Here is a 25,547-nt window from a genome sequence, read left to right as displayed (position 1 = left end):
GCGCCGCGGCGCCGCCGCCCGCTCCGCGTCCCGGGGAGGCGGCGGGGCAGGGGAGGGAGGAGGAGGCAGCAGCGAAGATGGCGGCGGCGGTGGGGAGAGCCGGCTCCTTCGGCTCCTCTTCTTCTTCCGGGCTCGGCTCGGCTGCCAGCTTTTCCTCTGCTTCCTCCGCCGCTTCTACGGCCACGGCCAACAACAACAACGCGGAGCTGCGGGCGGGCGGCGATGAGGACGATGGGCAGAACCTCTGGTGAGTGCCCGCCCCGCCCCGCGGACCCGGGCGCGCTGGCCGCCGCCCTCGGAGTGCCTCGGTGCCCTGCGGGGGGCGAAGGGAAGGGGGCTGGATAATCCCCCCGCCCCCGCTGGAGCTCAGTGCCTCTCAGTCACTGAGCTGGGGGGGCACCTCCCCTTGGCAGTGGCAGCTCCTGCCCTGCCCCCCGCCCCTCATGCCGTAGCCCCCCCCATTCCCAGGGGATGGCGAGGGTGGGGACCGGCAGGAAGCAGGAGACCCTTCCTAAGCGCTGTCGTCTCTCCTCGCCAGGTCCTGCATCCTCAGCGAGGTGTCCACGCGCTCGCGCTCCAAGCTGCCTTCGGGGAAGAACGTCCTCCTGCTGGGTGAGGAAAGCATCCCGATCCTTCTGCCTTCCCCTCCGCACACAGACTGAGGAAAGCATCCCGATCCTTCTCCCATCCCCGCCGTACACAGGCGGGCTCCTGAGCTCTCTTGGGTGCCTGCAGCTTCCCTTGTTTAGCGCCCCAAGGGAAGGGGGGGGTGATGGGTGGCAAGGCGCTGTCTTAACCCTCCCGCTTCCTCCCCTTGCATGGCTTTGCTTCTTTTTGGAGATTGTCCACGGATACTTTAGATGCGCGCCTCATCATAGGTACCTCGCTATAATACCCTCACTGTCCTTCCCCCAGCCTGGCTCCATAGGCGGGGATGGCTTGGATCGGGAGCTGTTATTGTCTCTCCCACGTGAGCCTTGGCTTTGGGAGGCGTGCGGCTCCCGAAGCCTCCCCCGCCGGAGCCGGCGGTGCCGCTTGCCGGCGCTTGCGGTGTGTCATGCGGACACAAAAACCGCTCCCATGGCCCGAGCGGCATCAATGACGGTGCTGCCTGCGGGCCGGAGGGCGGGGAGGGCCGTGCGGGCTCTGCCCTGCCCACTCGCACCCAGCGGCAGCGCTGCCGCCCTGGGATCTCCACCCAAGGCCTTAGTCCAGCCTGGCCCTCGGCAAGGTGAGAGGTACGGAAGGGGACTTTGATAGGGCGGTGATTGGACACCCAGCTGCAATTCATGAAGGAAAACGATACGTCAAAATTAAAAGCTTCATGCAGGAGAGAGAGAAATGGATGGTCTCAAGTGTATGTGTATGAATAGTTATTAGTATTATTATTAGTGTGGTGTGGTTTTTGTTGTTTTGTTTACCTCAAAGACTATTAAATACTATTACTACTAGACAACATAATGAGTTCAGGTGTATGGATTTATAACTAGCTGCTTCTTCCACTCCTTTTGCCAGCCTCCCCGTCCCCAGAAAGAACTGTGTTAATATTTGGAAACAGGGTTAAAACTCAGTAAAGATATTTTTGCAGACTCTGTGCACGCTATGATTCTGCGTAGCCTCATGGCTTATACTCTCGAGGTTTTTCGAGTTAGGCTTTTTTTTTTTCCCTCTGTAATCCTAAAGCAATCACTGTGATCCTTTTCTTCCTGTTTTGATAAGCTGAGTGGTTACTTAAAACTGACTGAGAAGGAGAAGACTGTGCAAGGATGATAGCATGGTCTTCTGAAGCTTTAACAAGACTTACTACCCTTTAATTTGTTGCTTTGTATGTTATGTAATTAAGTAGGATATTGAGATTGGAAGTTGCAGTGATATTAAACAAAGGAAATATTTCATAAGGATTTTTGTACGACACTTTGAACCTAAATTGGATGATTGTCCTTGCTGAAGTTGGAAAATTCTTCTTCAAGCTGTGATCCTTGTCAAGAAGATTACACTGTTTGTTTTTCCTCTCTCTTCGTAGTCAGGTAATCCTTAGTGCTCAGTAACTGGAGACTGCTTCCTTCAGAGCTAGAAAGGCTACCATAGATTGTTTCCAAATGCTCATGTAGTTTGTGCCATACAACCTGTTGTATATAAATTTCCTTTTTTACCATTTTTGTAGAGCTTATAGAATGACTTAATGTAAAAGCTTTTTATCCTTTATTTGTCTGATGCATTTTTTTGGAAAATGTACAGATTTATAGAAGAAATTCTAATTCTTGCTTAGAAATTGTATTTTCTGGAAGGCCTTGATCCAACAGGGGGCAAAAAACCCCCAAATTTGGCATGTATTTAGGAAAAAGAGTATCAGGTCTGAGGACTGGCCAGTGAGGACCATGGCTGTGTTTTTCATGAGAATATGTGATCTTTGTTGTTCACTTGCAAGTTATGATGCTGCTCCTGAAGCAGAGTGGCACAGGAAATGGAGAGGATTTATGTATTCTGTATTGGACAGATTCAGTGTGTGAAGTTCTATCTGTTTGGATTTTTGAGTTGTGTTTATGGTTTCTCTGTTACCAAACATTTCCTCTATGTTCAAGCTTTGTTCCTTTAGATACTTTTGTACCAACTTTTGTTACTAATACAGAGTACTTCCCAGCATGATAATTTTAAGTTTCTTTATACTTTCAGTACTTTTAAGCAAAAGACGTAAAGCTGACCAGCATCACGATAGTTTTCAGTCAGTTTGTGGCAGGCGAATATTTACTCTATAAACAGTCATATTGGTCAAAACTTGCGAGATTAAATATGATTTATAGTAATAAATGAGTTCTTATTTTCAATACAAACTGCATTAAAAATAATCCCTTAAACCTCCAACATCTCTTGGCCCCACCCTGAAAAACCAACTGGAAAAACCCACCATGTAGTGTTCTTTTGTTTGCTAGGACAGGTTTTCTAATTTGCCTACAGCATTTTTATTTTTCAAACAGTGCATAAAGTTGTATGCCTAATTGTTCTGGAAACCTATGTCTGGCATGCAAATTCTGCTATTTCAGTATTTATTTTTAGCTGTGTTAACATCTCATTTTTAAGAACCTGCAAAGCAGTTGGAGTTATCTAACTAGAGGAGACTGGAATGCCAAATGTTAATCTCTAGATATGGCACATAGTTTTGTGAAGTGAAGGTTAACAAATAATATTGGTAGTAATTTGCTCAAAATCAGCCCAAAATTAATTGACTTACAGTTTTACTTCTCCAAAGTTGTTTCACTTGCAGACATTTTTTCAATAACTATTTTTCTTTAAAGTTTAAACTCTGATTGGCACCACATGTGGTGTGAAAGCTTCTCATCTTTCTGTTCTTGTATGAACAAATAATAAAAGTGCAAGCTTTTCTAAACTTTACTGTAAGTCCCTCCTGCTCCGATTCCTAGATAGTTTTGTCATAGTGGCCATTGCTACCAGCAGAAAATGTAAAAATGTCCATGCTTTCTTAAGGATATAGAGTGCTCTCATTGACATTTCTAGCTACTTTTTGCAGATAGCCAAAGCAGTGTGTTTTTGTTGCTCTTGCTTTATTTTTTTCTCTTTTTTCTTCTTCTCCTGGGCTGCCTTTTGCTCATTTGTGTAATAAAGGTAGTTGATCACAGGAGATGGTTTTTGTGATGAGAGAACTGATGCTTATAACTGGGAGCTCTTGTGTTCATTCCCTTTCTGATACATCAGCGAGTGGAGTAGAGGGGAGCAGCTGACAACTCACCATTGCAGATTATGGATGGAATCCTTAGTGCTGTGGAATGTGTGAAGGCTTGGATTCAGAGACCTGAACTAATAATTTATCCAATAAACTGCTGCATGCATTCAGGCAGAAATGTTCAAAGTCATTCCAGGATGCACCAGAACACAGCCTCCCAGCTGGCAAGTGAATTGAATAGTTGTTTTCTATCTGGCTTTGTGTTTCATACATTTCTCTGTCTCTGAAGCACAGTATATTCTTTGCCTACAATTTTAACAATGTCAAACCATCCAGTGACACTCATATGCCTGACTCTCTGTGTCTTACTACACAGTTATGCTTCTTGTGAATCACTAGTGGGCTTGAGTTTTGTATGCATTTTACTTGACTTGATGATAAAAGCTTTGAATTTAATGGGCAGTGAGAGTTCAGTTGCCTCATGTCCACATATTCTCTTTATCCCAGACATATCACTTCCCAGGGCTAGGCCTGTTTGTTTGAATCTTGGAGCTCTGCTCCTGTCCAGTGGCATCCAGTAAGGATGCTTGGAAAGAAGCAGAATCCACAGCTAATTTACAGGTACACTTTTCTGTGTGTAGGTGTACCATTTTCTGCAGTAGCAGCCATTCCTAATATAGCTTCAAGAGCAGGTTTAGCTTGCTGCTTTTTTCTAGTGGACCTGTGGAATATAAAGACCTTGAAAGTTAAGTTTTGATATGGCAAATTTTCATGAGATTGTAAAATCTGCTTACTTAAATTTGTACTCAACAGTATAAAAATTAGTTTTTCTTTTCATTTTTTCTTTCCAAAAGCTGACAGCTTACTTTTTATAATTTGATCATTGAAACTGATAAAATACTGCTTGTTCATACTGTCCATATTATTAATCTCAAATATTTTAAAAAACCTAGTACTGCAGAAGTTAATTCAGAGGGTTTCTTTTTGTCCTCTTGCAACTAATTCACCTTCTGCAGGCAATGAAAGCCTTGCAAATGTAGTCAAATTGTGTTTAGGTCAGCAGAGTTATGCTTCTAAAGTGTCAATTGTTTTGATGGGGCATTGACCTAGATAAAATTCTAATTGCTTGTTTTGAAGCTACATTTTTTTAGAATTAAATACACAACTTCTTTGTTGTGTATTGTCTTTGTTGTCCTTCCTGCTATAATACCCCTCCAAAAATCCAAAATTACAAGAATGCTGTGTAGTAGAAATCACTTAAAACAGCATGGAAAGTTCTGAAATTCTTGAATTACATTTATTTTAGTTTGTCTCTGCAGTGTCAGCTGCTGGTTACTGGATCTATCTCAGAAATAGCTCCAAAGGTGAAGAATACTGAAAGGAATTGTGCTTTTGTGTTTTTCAGGCAGGTTAGTGGCAGGAGTACCAATAAAGGTGTCCCATGGATAGTAACATGGGATTATTCTATTTTGGTATTGAACCAGGATAAAATACACTAGACAACTTCCTGCTATGTTAAAGGAGAAGGACTAAGTTAGAAATGGATGCTGTTCATAGTCACTGTAGAATTCTCTGCTATATTTGCCTTTCTCTGACTGTGGGTCTCTCCAAACACTGTTAACACCATTGCTGTACATATTTCCACAGTCAGGCTGTGTATTCTTCTGGTGCAGGACATGGCAAAATATTTGCTGGAAGAATTATCTGCAATCTGCTTTCTGTCATGTTGAAAGGCTGACCTGCAATTAAGGTGCTCCTCAGAAAAGTTACTTAATTTTTCAGTGCCACAGATATAGTGAGTGAACTGTATGTGAGGGGAAAGATTTATCTGGCAGAGTAAAATAAACTTGGAGAAGGAGACAATTTTTATTCAATGAGCAAGTGAAAATTTAGTGACAAGTTATTTGTAAACTTGTTATGGCCTACTTATTGTGTGCTTCCATGTTGGTTTGAGAGATTGTATAGAGGGCTCTCATCAGCGTAACAAATTTTGTTCTCTAATTCTCTGAAAGCAAACTGAATTTGGCTTACTCTGATTATTTTGGTCTTGTTCTGTAAAGGACATCCTTCAATTAGTATAGAATGTGTAAACAAGCCTCTTTCACTAATATGCAGCTGTAGAAAAGGCAGTTATTAGCTTGTGACAAGTATTTTATCTTGAAAATAGCAATAGTGCACATGTGCTTGGTTCTAGTAGGAAGAAGATCATTACGTCTCTACGCCGCTGTGTCAGGATTTAGGCATTCCTCATGGTATGGAATAGAGATTGCTCTGGGACTCTGGGAAGGCATTTTAACCCCATTTGTTAACTCATGTTTAGACTTGATGGCTTTGTTTTATCATATTTAAGCAAGATAGATTTTTTTTTCTATTAATAAAAATATGCAATGTTTTATGCTACAGATATTGGACATTCTGCATTTTTCTATCCAGAAGCAGTATTTTGCATTGTAAAAAGTGTAAAGCTGATTAACAAAAATATGCTTAGGGGTGTGGGGTGTGCAGAAGATGTTAATTGGAACCATTACTTCTAGTTTTGTTTGGCCTTGTTTGAATGTGGGGTTTTTTTTTTTTAGAGATGAGTTGTAGAATTCCCATATCAAGCTGAATTTTAATTGATGAGTTTAAAATTCAAACAAAAATCTTCCTTCAAGGAACCACTAGGATTATAGACTACAAACAAGTACAGCATTCAGAGTTTTTCAAAGAGCTGTTGAAATAAAATCACAGTCCTGGATTGAGGAGGGGCAGGCTACCAATACTGATGACACAAAATAAATATTCACTTCTTGTCTCTTTGCCTTGACATATTTTAAATACACGGGACACTTTACAATGGAGGAACAATTTAGACAGGCAGTCAAAGCTCATGCTTGTCCTGGAGATAACACATTAATTGCTCTTCCATGTTTCACAGATTTCTGTGACAAGTAAGAAGTGTTAAAGGATTCTTGTTATAGGACCAGTGAAATTCTACTTCTGTTTTCATTTGTTAAACTGAAAGAAATGTGGAAATAGCATGAGTAGTAAATATTTTGAATTTGAAAATGTTAATTTAAAGTTTGAATAAGTTCTGTAACGGAGAGCCTAAGTCCTCTCTAATGTAATAGTTTATGGCTGAACAGTTGGTGTAGCAGGACACAGATAAGTGCCTGTTTGCCTGCACTCACAGAAGGAGATTCATTCACCTCATTGCCCACTCTTCCTGTCTGGGGGGGGACCAGTCTGCTAAATTCTGTATTGTAGCAGAACATTTAGTGATACTTGATTTTCTGCTCAGTAAAAGTGCTTTTTGCCTGGAGTAGTGAGAAGAGAGGAGGCTGGGAAGGGTTTCTGTTGTTACAGTTTCCTATATGTTTGGGGGCAGCAGCAAGAAGGAAGTTTTCAAAATCTGTTTTGTGAACAGAGTAGCACCTTGGACAGAGGAGCTTTCACAACTCCAAACTGGAGCTCATGAGAGGAATGTAGTAGCAGCAGTGTGCGGATAAAAATGCAACAGCGTTTGTTTAGTTGGGTATAAGACTTTCCATTTTGTTAACAAGACAGTGAAATACTGTGTGTAAGCAGATTGGTTTGGCTTTGTTTCAACTGCTTCCTAGCCTGACTTTTGTGCAAAATTAAATCTGTTGTTTTTCTTTTACTTGTGTTCAGCTTTGGTGCATAGCACTGCTTATGTTAGAAACATCACTTCTGTTTCTTCACTGTTGTATTAATGTGTGAATGCAGTTTGGTTTAATGGAGAAATTTTGTTTAGTATTTACACCACAAAAGGAAGCCTTTTTTATGTTATTTGCAAAAGAAGGTTGCAAAATCTACCTGATTTCTATTCTCCCTTGAAAAGCTATGTCAGAAATGTTTTCCTCTGTGAGCTTAGGTATGGAAGTCAGTTGTTTAATTATCCCACAGTTAAATATAAAGAAGCTACAGGATTTTCCAAAATTTTGAAATGAAGTGGAGATTGATGGTAATTATTCTTGAAGGTGCATAAGGCTCTGTTTTCTATATTACTTCAATAGCACTTGAAAAAAATTCTATTTCATAATATTAATATGCAGTAATGTTTGAGCCTAGGGGATATGAAATTTTCCTTTTGTCTGAAACTAAGCAGTATTACTTTTTAATATACTTTAGAGATATCCAGAAACAAACAAAAAAAGGTAAATATGTTAAATGTGTTAAGGTCTGTAATTTGAAAAGCCATATATGTGTTGTGATTTATATATTTTCTTAACATATATACTTTTTTATATGCCCCAGGTAGCAATTAATGTTAATTATATCAGTATGTTGTGCATTATCAATCAAACCTCCAACAGCTAATAGACTTTAATTTCCTCGCATATACTTCTCTCTCGTCTGGGGGGGGGAGAAAAAATGCTGTACAAGGTAAAACATTACAATGTTGGATTTTGTTCAAATTTTATTTTAAGTAAATTAAATAAATTTTGTTTGAGAAGTCTTAGAAGTTAGCACTTAGAATTAATCTGATAATGAGATTTCTAAAATCAATCTAGGAGTTTTAGATAAACACTGGTTTAAGATTTTTTGTTTTGATACTGTTGTTGAAGAGTAGCTACAAAGCAAAAATCTGCTGCTGCTCTTTCTTAGCATAACTCAGTATATTCAAAGTGTGTTGACTTTTCAAGTGTTTTTTATTGAAGAGTAGGTTGGGAAAAAATAATAGCAAGGATACAAATACATTTGCAGTTGTCATGATTTCAAAAGGTATATGCAACATACTATGCATAGAAAGTAGACATAGATGAAACCTCAAGTTTTAGCATGCTGGGTTTCACTAGTGTGGGGTTGGACTAGCTGACCTTTGAAGGTCCCTTCCAACCCAAACTATTCTGTTGTGATTCTGTCTCCTCTTGGCCAAGACAGTTATCTTTTCCTCACCTTTATGATCAGTTGTTTGGGCAAAAAAGAGGAAGTCCTTGTGTGATTAATGATGGTCCTGTTTTTACTTCCTCACAGCTTTTAAAATACTACTGACTCTAATTTGGTTTACATATGTCAAGAACTCTGGATCTCCTATGGGCTAGGGCATATTTAGCTAGGCAGCTATTTTGTACCCTTGCAAATGGGTCATCCTGTTTATAAACTAGTTGGTTTATGTATTATTAAATTCAGACTTCACTGATGCATCATTCTGGCTTCCCTCATGAAAGAAGAGTGCTGCTCTCTTCATGCAGTAACTTGTACAGAACTGTTGTGTGTCAGTGATCCACCTGCCTGATCTTAATGTTTTGAAATGGGTGAATATTTGCTAAGGACAAGAGAATATACAGGCTTCCTCATGGAACAGATTAAATTCAAGTAGATCTGTGATGGAAGGCTGAAATTACTGCTGTGTGTGCATATGTGTCCAGAGGTACTCATTTTACTTCAAATCAATTTGTCTTGTGCTGTACTTGGTAAAGCTTCTTTTAGTGTAGAGGGGAAAATAAAATTCCAATTCTTACTTTGCCATAAGGTATTAATTTAACAATATTGAACTCAAATTTATTTTAGGCATTTGGAAATACGGGGTTGGAGAGGAAATAACACAGAGCCATGACAAGTAAGGGGCCTGTGGGAAGTATATTTCAAGCTTGCTTATATTGCTTAGCATAAGCACTTTGTAACAATAGTTGTCTAGGTATTAGCCATCTGTATGTTCTAATTTAGACTGTTTAGGTGTATATTTTATCAGATGCAGAACTTTTTACAACCATGGCTGTTTTTTAGAATTGTTGCAGCTACTTTAAGAGCTGGTAGATACACACAGGAGATAGTAAAGTTTCCCAAATTCAAGCAAGTAGAAATTTTTATTGACACTTGTGTGAATCAAACTCTAGTATGCAAAAGAACTTAGCTGGAAGTCAACTGTTCTGAGAAACTCAGAAAGCTCTTTGGTGCAACCCCTCATTAAAAGGAGTAACAAATTTTCATTTGTCTTACCTGTTGAGCCTTCTGCTGGCATGCATTAATTGAAGCTGCCAATTCAGAAAGGTAAAATAGCACAATGAATCATAAGACATTGTTGGCAAAAGTTAGAGCAGCTTCATAACATTAGAGCAGCAGCTAATAAAGTCTTCTCAGTTATTTGTAGATGACAATTTTAAGTTTGGGTAAGTACAGAGGTGAAAGCAGAGGAGGAATTGTAATTCATCTATGGTGATGAAACTTGAACTCTTCACTCTTCGTCAGAGTCATTTAAAAGATACTCTTACAAGAGGAAAAGCGTGATGTATGACTAGAAAGTAGCATTGCTTTCCAATGGTTATTTAAAACTAGCTGTAACTGTTTGCTAATGTGCATCTTGATTTAATACAGGAGCTCACAAATGAACCCTTAAATTGTGGATAAGTTAAAGGAATGCAACTTATTTTTTCATTTAACTTGTCTATACTTAACTGGATTTCAAACTTCAGTTCTGGTTTTATTTCTCTCTTTCTCAAAATGTATTTAATTTAAAATGCATTCATTCTATTGAGTAAAATTCCCATGGCACCTTAGAGTAGGCAGTCTTATGTTTTCCAGTGTTAGTGAAATATGAAAATAAAGTTATAGTCTGAATTGAAGACTTAGTGTGGCAAATTTGGGGATGATATGTTAAGCAAATTCAAAATCAGTCTATCAAAGTGTGATATCTCTGTTCTTTACAGTGGTTATAGCTATAGTGTTTTTAATGTAGTCATAGTGACATCTATAAGATCGTGGTCAGTTCTTTTCACAGGGAAAAAGTCATTATGTCTAGCAGTGAAAATTACTGCCCTTGAACTTTTGTCTTTGTTATGTGATTAAAAGCAAGTGTTTAGACTCTTCCTCTATAGGAGAGACTTGGGAAAAAATGTTCTGTTTGACACAAAATTGATAAAGTGTTTCTTAGGGACCTGGGATAAACCTCAGTTTTATAAGCTGTGACTTTCAAGAATTTTGTCATGTCTGTTACAATACTCATCATTCTGCAAATAAGAGAAGAAAACAAACTGACAAACCCCTGCTTTATGTCCAAATTCAACTTGATTCTCTTTTGAACTGGAAAAAAATGCACATGAAGTTTTCCAACTCTGAGACCCATGATTACAAATGAAGTTTTTCAAGAAGGGTCTCTGACAGTAGTTCAAGTGTTTACATTGTGCATATGCTGTAAGGTTCAGTGGTTATCCAAGCTCCCTTTAGAAGGGAGAGAATAGGAATGAATGCATCTGGACTGTGGGCTTGTCTCTGTGTTGTGCAAATACACACAAATGTATTGTAAGGCAGTGGGCTTACTGTTTGTCACTTCTTTTAAAAATTTCTTGAGAGCTGTAAAAGAGAAAATATTCAAAGAAACCAATGCATAAAAGCTGAGGTAACAGATTTGCCTGATTCAGTGTGCTGTTTGAAGTGAGAGAGTTCTGAACTGTAAGGGGAGCTTACTATGAATTAAATTCTATTTTAGAAAAACTTTGATACTACTTTGATTGTAGGTGAAAGACTGAAATGGTTTGAGGTGTTTAACTACTCCTTAGCATATGCTTTTAAAGATCTGTATAAAAGCCTATTTCAGGTAACATTGTTGGTGTCATAATTGCATTTATCAATAAGTAGAAATAATATTTGAAGCTGAAGCATGCACTTATAACAGATGGATGATGGGGCAAAACCTGCTGTGTTTCGAAACTCCAATGAGCTTAGTTACCCTGTTAAGATACAGTTTTCTTTTTGCCCCAGGTGATTTTTAATATGTAACTGTGCTTAAAGACTGAGTGATATCTTCTGTTTCTTCAGGTGAAGATGGAGCAGGTAAAACTAGCTTAATAGGAAAAATTCAAGGAATAGAGGAGTACAAAAAAGGAAGAGGAATGGAGTATTTGTATTTAAATGTGCATGATGAAGACCGAGATGGTGAGTCTGTATTTGTAACAATATCTTAAACCAGTTTGAAAGCAATGGTTGAGTAGTGTGATATTTGAAATGACAGTGGGATGTTTTTCTGTCTTTATAGTATGCAGGAATCCAGCTTATGCCAAACATAAGGAAGTTTGTCTGTGTAATTTCTTCGGTAGATATCAGGAATGACCACTGAAGTGGTAGAGAAAGAGAGGAACCTGTCTAAAGAAAAAGCTAAAAAGAAAAGACCAGGGAAGCAGACTTAGCTGCAATATTCTGAATAGATGTGTGTTCCTCAGGCCTAGAGGAGAAGGTGACCAGGCTTCTATCTTCCATTTCAATTGCTGTGGCAAGTAGTTAATGTGAACCTACAGAGAAACCTTTGTCTTGCTGGCACACAATCTGCAAGACTATTGCCATAACTCATGGGTAGGAAATTGTGCACAATGCTAAAGGAGATTTAAAAAAACAAACAAGAAAATCCAAAAGCTTGGGTGAAGGTATGGCTAGAAAGGAAAAAGTATGTTTAAGGTCCTGTTTAATACCCCAGTACCTGGAGTTATAAGATGTGAATAAGGATGTACTGGAAGCTTTGGAGGAAAATGGGAACTCTTGTGTATATTATAAAAAAAAATCCCAAACATGTTGAAGGAGAGCTATAAGAAGTTGGCCCTTTTTTGTTTTTTTCCCTGAAATCACATGTTTTCCTGACATTCATGTCTGGATACTGGTCTCCAAGATGGCTTGGGACCAGATGTAAGAAGATTGGGAGTTTTCTTTAAATGTCTTCCTCAGAACTTCTGTACCAAGTAATAAAAATCTGCCTGAAAGGACATGTAATTACATTAAGCCAGCTAATTTTGAATCAGCATTTCTTCTTATACTGCACAAGTGTTGGTGAATTTCTAGTATTGTGGTATTTTTGGGGGGGAAACAGTGGGATGGTCTGTTTGTATGGTGATTGTCCTTTTGCAAATTGGAAGAGTAAACAGTCTGTTAAGTCAAACTCAGTCATTAAAAACTTACAGCTCTTCGGGGTTTTTTGAGTGCCTGAAGTACATTCTATGCTCTAAGAGTTATCCAACCATGTCAGATGGAGTTTTGAAAGAGAGATGGCAGTCCTTGAGAGCTGAGCAGGCCAATGTCTGCAAAAAGATGACTGAGTTCACCCAATATTTCTCTTCTAAGTTGCATCTTGAAGAAAACATTTTCCTACTCAAAAATGGTGATCAACTGTTTTGGAAATGTTGAATGCTTCCTCTGGAACCTCTCTCTCAGATAATGTATTTAAAATCTTCAGTTATCAGCCATTAAACTTCAGGGTTTGAAAGGGGAGGAGCTTGTCTCCCCACAAGTTGCAGATTGCTGTGTCATTATGTATGTTCAGTGGACTGATAAAACATCATCTGCTTTCTTCCTTGTATTTTACATGTCCAAAGAACATTCAATAGCCATTATGTAGTGGTGTCTTTCAAGTAAATCTCATTAAATGCTTTTCTTTTTTTTTTGTAGACCAAACAAGATGTAATGTATGGATTTTGGATGGTGACCTGTATCACAAAGGTCTTCTTAAATTTGCAATGGAGGCGAGCTCTCTAAAGGACACTCTAGTTATGTTGGTAGTAGACATGTCTAGACCTTGGACTGCACTGGATTCTTTACAAAAATGGGCAAGTGTTGTAAGAGAACATATTGACAAGTTAAAAATTCCTCCTGAAGAAATGAAAGAAATGGAGCAAAAGAGTGAGTATTCTGCAAATACATGGGAATCCATTTAAATATGCTTAATGCTTTCTGCACCATTTAATCTCTCCATTGCAGTCTTTTTCATTCTTTGGAAGTGGTATTTAAAATTAGAACTTATCAAGCAAGTCTAGCTTCAGATAAGTCTCAAGTAGCTATGTGAACAATACTAGTCTTTCTAACAGAATAACATTATAGGGGGGGAAAAAACTTTCAGAATGAACACAGCTGAAATTAGTCTTGCTTTTTAAGTATTTTTCTAGATAAGATTCACCAGGCAAAAAAAAAATCTAAGCATTCAATAAATTTTTCATTTATTTGTTTAAAGGCAGATCACTACATCAGCTTCTTAACTGTTCCTGTAGTTAGCCAGTTAGAGAATCTGGGACCTGTTCTGTGCCTACCAAAAGTGTAAATTTTGAGAGGATTTATGGCAGCATGGCCATATCTGGGCCCTTTCCACTTGAAGAGTTTTGTTGTAATTATTATTGATGTTAACAGAGCTATGTGTTTGTTGCTCTGTCCGTGTCTTGTATTTTTAGTTTTAAACATGCAGAACACAAAGATTTTGCAGGGTTTCTTAAACTGGCTGACTGAACTCACATTATAGCTCCGTGTTATTTTTGAGCAACCCTTTGCATTTCCCTTAGGGTAGTAGAATTTGAATCTTTCCCATTCATCTCTTGGTGAATTACTACAAGGAAGAGATTTGAGAAAGCTGCATATTGAGATCAAATAGCATGATTAAACATGCTTTTTAAGTCTGAAGTTGCACTCTGACTGGTACATTTTTAAGCAATGAGTGCTTACACTAGTTTAGAAATGTAGCTGTGCTGTAGTGGAATGTAAGGTGAGAGTTGTAAATACTCTGAAATGAGGTATGTGGAATATTAGTTGTTTTGTTTGTCCCTTTAAGGGAGAGATTCTTCTATGGGAAGTATCCTTGAGAATCATATCTTCCAGGTGGGAGGAGTTGAGCTCTCTTGGACGTGTTTTTTGGTTTGGTTTTGGATGTTAGTGCACGTGTGTTAAACATACCCTCAAAAACTTTCAGGATAGGATTTTGCTGGATGAAAGTACGGATGCTGATAGTTTTGCTTCTATATAGACTGAGCGAACAGAGTAGGGAAACTACAAAATCCAGAAAATGTAAGTGATGAAAGGAGTCAAGAAAAAAATGCTGCTCCGTTTAGTTTTGTCAGTTTTTGTTTTCTATCATCTGGTCTAATTCTTATAGATCTAAGTTGTCTGAATGCTGGCCATAACAGAGACCCTGGACACAATCCAGCTGTGACTGGAAGCTGGTTTTTGTTTTGATCCTGTTGTGAGGTGACTTCATGCATTGCTAGGCGGGCAGGAGCTTGCCAAAAGGACGAGGGAACATTGTTTGCCTGACTTTTGGCTACAGGATCCCACTAGATTCTTGCGTCAGGCTCAGTGCTCCTGAGAGCTTATTTAACTTGCTACCAGGACTGAAATCTGCTGAGGGTTTGTGTGTGTGGTTTTCTGGAGGCATGCTGCTGTGTTTGTCTTCAATTCTAGCAGCTTAACTCCACTCAAAGACAGACCCTGCGAGGACTAGAACTGGTACAGAAAGGCATTTGGGAATACATAGCTGTGTGTGAAAGGTTGGAATAGCTCTTCCTCTTCACTGAATTAATCTGTGTTTAATGAAATTGTGTTTTTTAAGGAAGACCTTGTCTTTCTAAGGAAGATAGTATTCCACAGTTTTGGAGCTGTGATATACTAAATTATTCCTCCTTTATACTGCTTTCCATACTTACATAAAGATTAGTATGTTATGATCACACACTGGGAATTTTAGGAATCCACTGGAGGATTTATGTGATTATCCCAGGACAGGATACTATACAGTAAAGACATTGCAGAGTGACTGGCATATTGTGGTGAGAACTCTGGGTTTCAGATACATTCAGTGAATCTTAAAAGCTCTTCAAACCAGACTTGAATTAGAGCCTGAGTTGACAGTTTGAGATGATAACGTGTGCATGTGCTTTTTGTTACTGTGAAATCCAAGATCTGCAGAAAAATGGAATAATCTCGACCCAACATAAGTTTTCCTCCAGGGTGTTGAACTAAATCTTGCTCTGTTAATTGCAACAGATGCTTTTCTAGGTATAAACTCAGAGGGCTTCAGTCAGTTTAGTGAAGGTAGCAGTGGATTAACACAGAAGGGAGGATGTTCTGGTGTAGTTCACTGCCCCTGCACATGATGCAGCTGAGCTGCCTTGCTGCCTGACTTCTTGTGCTGAATCAGGATGTGCTACTGATGGAATAGAAGGCAGTGGTTTGGTTTGGTAGAGCCTTGTTTCTGCTGTGTGGAACAGGACATGTGATGTGAAAAATACAGACATTTATGCCTCACTCTGCATCCCTGACTGTCGGAATAGTGAGTGTGTAATTAGAGGCTTGGGTGTGTGCAGCAGAACATGACAAGGACTTGAAACAAAAATTAGAAAGAAAGGAAGTTAGTGTAACTTACCCTGCTTGCTACATTTTAAAGTAATATCTGATAATTTTAAAGCATTCCAAATGTTTAATATGCTATTAACTAGTTATAAAGCTAGTTTAAAATGGTGTTTATGTTTTCTATTATTTTTTGTTTATATCACTACTGAGTCACTGTACAGAGAGTCAAGTGTGGAGAAAGGGTCTTTGTAGGTAAAACCTAGTATACAGTGGCAGCTAGAGCAGTTTGTGTGAAGCTTAATTCTGTTTATTCTGAAACTGTTCCATTAACTTTGCCAAGAAGAATAAAAGGGAACTTATGTCCTTTAGGAAGCAGATCAAACAGCAATCCTTAGTAGCAACTGCCTAGTGGTTTCATAATGAAATGATTAAAAAGAAAATATTTCATATTGGTCTTATAGGCAGTTTTATCTGATCATGTTCTTCTGGCAACTGATCCAGCATATCTCAGACTTGCTAGTTCTCCCTTGTGCTGCACAGAGCCAAGAGCTAGCCAGGACTAGGTGCATGCTCCATCTTTTTAATGCCAAGATGCAGACAGTGCTAGAGATCAATGGCAGTGGAAATCATTGTTGAAATAATAAAGCAGCTGATGTTTTAATGTAACTTTTTTTACTTTCAGTGGTAAGAGACTTCCAGGAGTATATAGAACCAGGCGAGGATTTTCCAGCTTCTCCACAGAGAAGAAATACTTCATTACAGGAAGACAAAGATGACAGTGTGATTTTACCCCTGGGTGCAGATACACTAACATGTAACTTAGGCATTCCTGTAGTAGTAGTTTGTACAAAGGTTTGTTTCACATTTTAGGTCTTTTGCGTATTTTATTGAAGTAACTCTGTCAATTGTGGATTGGGGTGGGAAGCAGATGGTTATTTAGTTATTCTGAACACCTCACTTAAGAACTCTTTAAGTGTTTAATATTGATGGTTGGTTATCTTCTGGAACCCATTATTTAACGTTCTGTTGGAATTAGCTTTTCCTTTAGTTCTACCAGTTTTCAAGGAATTGAGAAATACCTCAGACCTGATTTTGCTCACAGAAATGAGCTAGTCAATAAGCAACTAGAATTCCCCTTGATTTCCACAGTGCTCCATATTCTGAAAATAGTGGGTTTTTTTAAATATTTCTGCTATTTTTCTGAAGATAACTTCTTCAAGAGTTGTAGTTAGTGAAGTGCTGCACTTCTAACTTTTCTCAGTTCTTAGGGGTCTATGTGATCTGTTTTGGTTTCTGTTAGATATGTAACCATATTAATGAAAATAATGGTGTGGTTCTTCTGTGGCTATTTTTCATCTGGTTTTCTTGTCTTTTTCCCCCCGGCTCCTAAGTTCTCATTGGCATTAAGCATACTGCATCTGCAGCCTCTGCTGTCCCCCAGGAAGGCCAAAATCTTTTGATGCATATGCTGTTCCTTCTCTGGAAAGCTAACCCTCTCATTTCAACAGCATGTTTTTCCCACCTCCTAGTTTCCATCTATTATTTTCTCCACCCCCACACCTTTTTTCTTTTTCTGCTTCCATATTCCTTGCTTTTGCCTTCCTATGCAAAGAGCTAGTTAGTAACTGGATTAAAAACACTGTCTTTTAATGCCACAGTGTGTAAAAAAACATTGGGTAAAAAATTATGATGTCACTTAGTGGCAAGTTTTCAACAGAGATTTTGGGTGGGGAGTGCATTGGAGTGGGAAGGGAGAGTGCATGAAAAGTTCCAGTCACTTGAACTCTCAAGTTATGCTGACTCCAGTACACGTCCATCTGGTTATATATTATCAAAACCAAAAACATTTAGTTGTGCTTCTAAACTATCTTAGAAGGTTTTGTTTTCCTCTGCACTACCCCACCCCACTCCATCTCCCTTTCCCCTTGTGAACTGGATGTGTAGCAGCACTGCTATTTTAGCAGTATATTAATTTTGTGTTTATTTTGACAGTGTGATGCCATCAGTGTTCTGGAAAAAGAGCATGACTACAGAGATGAACACTTCGATTTCATTCAGTCACATATCAGACGGTTTTGCTTACAATGTATCCTTTAACACATCATAAAGATGATACAATTACTCAATTCAATGTTTATATTAGTTATGACAAGCTTAGAAGAATATTTGTGTCTGTACCAAAGTAGGATGAAACTCTTTTACTGTAGCTTGCAGTCTCCTTCAGCTACCCCCATGGGCAACATCTTATTAAATTTTTCTGTTTTCTTGTACCTTTTTTTTTTTTTTTTTTACAGAGCTACAAGAGTTTCTAGCATGTCCCCTTACCATGAATCGCCTCTGTTTCCCTAATTAGGAAATCAGTTCTCAGAACAGCACATTTTAGCTGACAAGCTCCCTAAATACCAACAAGATAATTAATTTAAGTATGATCTTGCTCCAGATGCACATAAGGCATGTTATTTTGTCCCAAATATGCAGTCTTCTCCATGCTCAGTAATTCCACAGGACGAGGTTAGGACAGAAGGAAAGAGGTGTGAATTGCTGTAGGCAAGGTCCACGGACTTCTCTTGCATTGTTACAGAGACGATGCCCAAAAGCTGTTGCTCTGCTATTATTATTTTTAAACTTCATTTTTTTAGAAGAAGTGTATAAAATACTAGTCTAATATTGTTCATTCAGATAGACATGCTGAGATTTTAGATGCCAGTAACATGCCTACATTGTGTCTGTCATCATTTGTGCTGAGGTAAAGGGAAGTTTAAATGCTATTGGAGGGACAGCAGGTGACAGATGGAAAAGTTAGTTCAAGAGCCAGAGACCTCAGCTGAAATGGCACTTCCTTCAAAGGGCTTCCAAGACCTAATTTTTCAAAATGGAATTATGTAGTGACTCTTGTGTGTGGCAGAAGAATATAAAACAGTAGGGATTAGCCTCCATAATTGCATATGCCATATGTACAACTTGCAATTCCATTCTAAATTTCCCAGAATAGGAATCAGACCCCACCATATGACTTTCTTCTAAGATTTGAATTGCAGGCATGTAGAAATAAATTACGGAATTTGGTATTTTTATAATCCCAAAGTAAAAATTACTCTCTTATTAATCTTATGCATAAAATGTGTTAATTTGATACTGAACCATGCTAGAATACTAAGCACTCTCTTGGTCTTTTAGTAACTGATACATAGTAAACTCATTTGCCTTCATTTCCTTTAAAAGCAGATCACTGTATAATGTGAGAGTTTGTTCCCCTAATTAAAAAAAAAAAAACCACAGATGGGAAAGTAGAAGATATTTGGCATTTTTGAAGCTGCTAGTGTCAGTGCTGCAGTGATTGTAGGGTGGGATAATGAGAATATACAAGGATATGGCTTTAAATTTTTTGTTCACTTAAAGCAGGAGACTTCTTAAGGGCATTTAGTGAAACCATTGGTACTGGGAGGCTTTGAAAGCAAGAAGAGCCTTTGCTTTACTTGAAAATCAAGAGTTGAGGTGGCCTGGAACAAATGCAGAAAAAAAGAAAGATTGATTTAAGTTACTTAATAGCTTATTTCAGAATGAAGTGTTGGAAGTTATTTGACCTGTTTTGCTTTGGGTTTGTATTCCCCTTCAAAATTCTACAAAGTAGCTGACCCTTTTTTGATAGTTTAAAGGTTACTTTAGTTTCTCTTACTCTCCACTAAACAAAGTTTTCTTTAACATGATTATTTAGATGGGGCAGCACTTATTTACACTTCAGTAAAAGAAAACAAAAACATTGATTTAGTGTATAAATATATAGTCCAGAAGTTGTACGGATTTCCTTTCAATGTTCCAGCTGTTGTTGTGGAAAAAGATGCGGTATTTATGTAAGTTATCTGCACTTATCTGTGTGTGACTACAAAATGAAAATCTGCAATACTGTAAAGCTGCATTTATTTTTGGTTTATGCCTTTTAAAGTTCCATGTAACATTCTCATGAGTTGGAATTTGGTGAGTGCCAGTGGAGAAATCTTGCATTGGAAAATGGGCACTGTGACAGCTTTCCTGGCTCTCAGTTGTGTGCAGTTCAGGAGTGCATGCAAGAATAGCCTGAAGCAGCAATAGAATTTTAAGCCAAATAATCCCTTCTCTAGTCCTGCAGGTTGGGATAATGACAAGAAGATAGGAATATTGCATGAGAATTTCCAGACACTAAAAGCAGATGACAATTTTGAAGACATCATAACAAAACCACCAGTCAGAAAGGTACACTGAGATGTCTTTGCATTTAACTTCTTTGCTGTCATTTTTTTTCTCTTTCATTGAGACTGTGCTTCCAGCTTATCAAAAGTCTGATGTACTGAGGGCGGGGGGGGGGAATGTTCTTGTTTTGTACTTAAAGTTGCTCTTTAGTTAACAGAAAGGATCATTATATGTTTTTGTTCTGTATAGCTCTTCTTCATCTTACTGTTACATTGTTTAAGACTACAAATACACTTGATTTGCTTTTAAGACATGTTTGGTATTGAAAAGCCTAAATATTACTTATCTGTTTCCCAGGTTGTGTTCATTTTCTTTAAGAACATTTTATTTTGCTCTGAGTTGTTTATAACTTCATAATGCTTTCTGTTTCTTTTGGAGTATTTAAAATAAGAAAGCTTGAGACAGTGTAAAATCAAAAATAAACATGTGCAAACAGCTTCTACATACATTCGGTGTATTTTCCCTGGTGCTATCTAATGAAAGGCCTTGACAGAATGACCTGTAAACATATGTGAGGTTGTTGAACAAAATGCCTGCAGCAGTGGACTCCCATGAACTCAAATGTTATTGAAGGCAAATATTTCTATGGCTTTTTTCTAACAAAGCTAAGATTTTGTAACTGATCTTATTTTCAATTGGGAATTATTTTAGTGGAGGAAACTAATACTATGTCCTTTCTGAAATCTTAAGGGTAATTACCAAGACATGCTAAATAGGTATCCAAGGAAAATATAACTGACAATATTTCCTTTTGCATGCTTACAAACTTCAGGCCTGGATTATAAACTTTGATACTGATAATTCCCATGCTTGCTTGGGAAAAATTTTTGATGAATTTATTTGGAAGGAGAGTGCTTGTGATTTGATGCATAGAATTGGGTTCTGAGATGTTTGTGTCCAGTTCCTACACCAGTGTGGTGCAACACAGCTGCAGAATCATGTGTGCCATAGTTACTTATAAAGTAATACTGAGGTGACACCTCAATAAATTAGCAGAGACATTTGCATGATGCAGAGTGTGTGTATCTGTGAATGTTTCTTACTGATCCTGAAACTCCTGAATGTGCCTTGTGAACATTTACTTAATTCCTTTTCACTGAGCAATTAAGTGAACTTTTTAGTGGGTCTTTCTACAAATGTATCTACAGCTTTATACTTGACAGGTCAAAGGAGTTAATGATAATTCTATTTCACTTCTAATTAACTTGGCCTAAATGGAATCATGAAGCAGCAGTCTTAAATATGAAAAATGTGATATGCAGCAATCACAGTATTTTATACATGTACTTCATTGAATATTTTGGTCATATTCACGAGAAGATAAAAAAGAAAATACCTTTCTTTCTTTCTTTCTTTTAGTCAAATTTATGCTCATGTTTTTGTATTGCAGTTTGTTCATGAAAAAGAAATTGTAGCAGAGGATGACCAAGTGTTTCTTATGAAGCAGCAGGTAATTTTCTGTCTATGAAACAAGCAGCAAGAGTTTAATTTGACAACATTCTCAATACAAACTTGGGGTTTTATTCTTAGTCATTGTAATATCCAACACTTACATGTATGTTTGTTTTTTTTGCAGTCACAGTTGGCGAAACAACCACCTACTGCTGCAGGAAGGCCAGTGGTTAGTAACAAAAATTTTAAGTACCATCACATGAAAGTCATTAACTTTTATTTATTTAGAAGTTTGATTTTAATGGCACTCTCAAATATTGCTTGATCTAATTGTTTTAAACTACATAGTATTTAAAGACTCGTAGTGCTCTAAAATTATGACACTCCACAGTGAGTCACGACAGCTTGTATTGACAGTAAGGGCTAAAGGGCCTGGCTCTCCTTTTCATATGTTAGAATGAATTTATGGTCAGAGGCACTACTGAGTAACAGATGGATTTTCAGGTTTCTCATGGGGATGAAATTAAAAGCTTCTCTTGTGCTTTAGTTACACTAAAGTTAATAGTATGTTCTGCAGGTGTGAAAAGATTTGTATGCAATCAGCAAAATCTAATCCTGTGTCATTTCAGTTGCATGAGATACTATATTTAAAATACAAAAGCTTAGGAGCTGTGAGAAATAGCAAAATGCTTCATTTAACCTGTTCTTACACTTTGTGTTTGTTGGTTTGTTGTTTTCTGTTGTTTTTTTTTTTAATAGGATGCCTCACCAAGAGTTCCTGGTGGATCTCCTAGGACACCAAATAGATCTGTAACATCGAATGTTGCCAGTGTTACACCTATCCCCACTGGGTCAAAAAAGATTGATCCCAATATGAAAGGTACCTTTTCTTATGAAGGCATAAATGTACCTGGAGAAGTAGAATAATTGCTTTGCCTGCTTGCTTTAATTTTCTTATTTAGATTTATTAACACACTAAATCAGTATTTACTTAGAAAATCTGTGTTGGTTTTGTGTTGTGTTTTTTCTTTCCTTATTCCCCTTGTAGCTGGAGCTACATCTGAAGGAGTCCTGGCTAACTTCTTCAATAGTCTCCTGAGCAAGAAAACTGGTTCTCCTGGTGGCCCTGGTGGTGTTGGTGGCAGTCCAGGAGGAGGTGGCACTGGAAGTGCTGGCAGCAACTTACCACCATCAGCAAAAAAGTCAGGTATGATTAATGACAAAAGATCAACTCAATCTAAATTGTAGAATGCATTGTTCCTGTTAGTATAGTTTATCAGAATTTAGAACACTACCGTATTTAACTGAATGTTAGATATATATAAATGCTTTTATATTCTATATGGCTTTTTGCTTTTATTTTCACAGCACTTTAGTATTGTATTTTTGTGGCTTTCAGAGGAGCAAAGAAAACCTTCATGTAGTTGTTTAAGCATGAATCATATCTACATGAGTTCCTAGATTTTTTCCCTTATTTCCACCATCCCAGTGAAATAGCTTATGCCATAAGCCTCTTCTAGTCTTATTTAAATAGGGTAGGACTGTATTTCAAGTTGATTCTTTTTGACAATACTGTCAGTATTAAAATAGCTTTAAATTAATAGCTAGTGTTCTAGCTCTGATGTGATAAGTGCTTTGAGTTTAGTGACAGCCTGTAAAAATACTTATGGTGTTTTCTTTTGACAGCTGTTTATATATGAGGCAATTTAAAAATATTATTAATCTAGAAATGTTTAATAGTGACTGTGATAAAACTAGATGCAGGAATGTACTGACTCCCTGCTTCCCCAGAGGTTAATAATGCTGCACTTAGGGGAGAATGCTGGTGTTCCATTGGTACTTCACACTTCCCACTAACATTTTGTGTAGATTAACCCTGATTTTTTTTTTCACCTGTGCACACTTCCCTTTTCTAAGTGCAAAACTCTAAGTGCAAACTTTGGCTAAGCAAAGTCTGAGTGCTTCCTAATGTGCTGTAGGCAAAGTCAGCAGTGCCAGTTTGAACAACATATGGAGATTGTTCAAACAAATGCAACTGACGCAATATGAGGCACAGAGAACACCCACTGAAAAATCCTGTGGGGAGTGGCTGGCAGCAGGTTTGGATGATGCCAAGCAAACACTCCAGAAAAGTGTTCTGTCTGGAGCTGTGGCAGAAACATCAAGGACAGAATTTAATCATTAAGGAGGAAAACAGTTCTCAGAAATTTCCTACTCTGCAACAAATGAAGGGTTAGGATTACAGCCAGTTTAACATTAGAAAGGACTATACTTTCAAGGAGTTATCATAAATGCTAATAAATGTGGCTTAGATATGACCTCGTCATCATCCTCAGTGTTTTCTGTCTTGTATTTAGTGATATCTGCGGCACTCACTCTTCAAATCTGAAAACTGTCTGTTAAGACAGTAGTTTGGGATTTGAGAATTACTTTTTCCTCAGCAGCTTTGGGAAATTCCACTGCTTATTAGTTGGAACATTAGCTATTTTGATTTTAATACAGTATTATCTTTAGTTAAATGATTTGAAGAGCAGCGAAGTACATCTGGCCAAAATTACCTTTATGGATAGTTCCTGTTAATTTGCAGCTTCAGAAAGGATGTTGGGACACTGCTACAACTGCATATGTGTAAGAATATTCTTTTACAGATGCTGTGCACCCTTGTCATAGCATTGGAGTCCTAATACTGCACTGCCTTTTCCCATGTTTTCTCCTCCATTCTTGCTATAGAACATAGTGGGATAGAAACCTAGACCGAGGAGGAGGAATTAAAAGGGTGGGGGGAAATGGTGTGTTTTGAGTTTGAATTAAGTTAGAGTGTGGCTGAACAAATGTTTGTGCCATTCCAAGTTAGGGAGGGGATAAGTAGGTGAGAAGAGAAAGGGATTTGCCCTCTGCAGGTGTGTGTGTAACCATGAGCAGTGGTGTCAGGTTTGTGTTGACCTAGTACACAAAACTGACTTTGCTGGACTTGCTGAAACCCCTGATTTTTATATTCAGCATTATTTCAAAACAAATTATACAGAAAACTGTATAGAAGTAGTCATAACTGCTAGTCTTAATAGTCTTCTGTATTTTATACTTTAAGGATATGACTTTCTCTCTACTGTTTCCTCTCTGTTTCTTTAGGGTTTTGGCTTTATGCCTTAATTTTTTTACCCAAAACATGCAGTAACTATTATTAGGATTTGTCTGATTTGAGAATTGAAGATACCATAGGTTCTTCATAAACATGACTGAATGATACACATTTATTTTGTAGGTCAGAAGCCAGTTTTAACAGATGTTCAGGCAGAATTGGACAGAATTTCACGAAAACCTGAAATGGTCTCTCCTACATCATCTACATCTCCCACAGAAGGCGAAGCATCTTGAAGACACCAAATAAAACAAATTGTTCAGTTTTCTGGGATAATTCAAACTTGCCTCTGCCTCTTCCTTCAGTGACTGGAACTAAAGAACTGAAATAACTTTCAGAACACCAACCATTGATGTCTGTCTTTCTTTTATATGTGTTGCCCAACTTTACAAAAGGGAGCTGTACAGATGGAAAACAGTTATCACAATGTGTAAGAGCACTGCTCACAGTGCAAAAACAGTAAATTAATTCTTTTTTCCTGGGTTTTGTTAAAAAGTCAGTGTAATTCTGTAAAATTGCAAGTATGTCCACTTAAGTGATAGGGGTTGCTTAGAACAGGAAAACTGATACACACCACAGGCACTTAATTTATATTGATTTCCCAATCTGTTAGGTAAGTTTAATACTATCTTAAATAGATTAACCTCTACATGAGAGAACTACTGCTAGTTTTCAAAAGAGAAAAATAATTGCACAAATCTATAATAGCAACGAACTCCAGTTATACTTAAACACTTCATTGGGAATATGGTTTAAAAAAATCTGTTTCATCTCCACTGAAATTTACACTGCATTCAAAAACCCATGCAAAAATGCATTCAGGTGTAAGACTAAATTATTGGCTGGGGTTTTTTTGTTTTTTCCTCTGATTAATTTCAGACACTGAATAAAAGATGTATAAAGAAAAAGCAGAGGTTAAATGTACAGAATATCAGTATCCAGATTTGTCTATATATATATGGCTCAGCCTTAATGTCCCCCACTATGTTTCCCACACTACTTATGGTTTAAAATTGGTCATCAAAACTGTAATCAGTTAATAAAGTATTCTCTGCATTCAAATTTAAATAACTTTCA

The 25,547-nt window shown here is 37.9% G+C and overlaps 1 protein-coding gene across 1 annotated transcript; it reads left to right on the top strand.

Annotated features, from left to right (window-relative positions):
- Positions 1–36: 36 nt before the first annotated feature.
- On the top strand, positions 37–25,547 carry DYNC1LI1 (dynein cytoplasmic 1 light intermediate chain 1). The gene is made up of 13 exons (XM_015618010.3): positions 37–247; positions 539–612; positions 11,438–11,554; positions 13,052–13,282; positions 16,395–16,564; positions 17,705–17,798; positions 19,428–19,563; positions 19,831–19,942; positions 21,330–21,389; positions 21,516–21,560; positions 22,091–22,211; positions 22,380–22,538; positions 24,594–25,547. The coding sequence occupies exons 1-13, from the start codon at positions 78–80 to the stop codon at positions 24,704–24,706; spliced, it is 1,602 nt and encodes a 533-aa protein (XP_015473496.1). The 5' UTR covers positions 37–77; the 3' UTR covers positions 24,707–25,547.

This window comes from Parus major, chromosome 2 (assembly GCF_001522545.3).
Source record: "Parus major isolate Abel chromosome 2, Parus_major1.1, whole genome shotgun sequence".
NCBI lineage: Eukaryota > Metazoa > Chordata > Aves > Passeriformes > Paridae > Parus > Parus major.
This window is presented reverse-complemented; position numbering and strand designations above follow the sequence as displayed.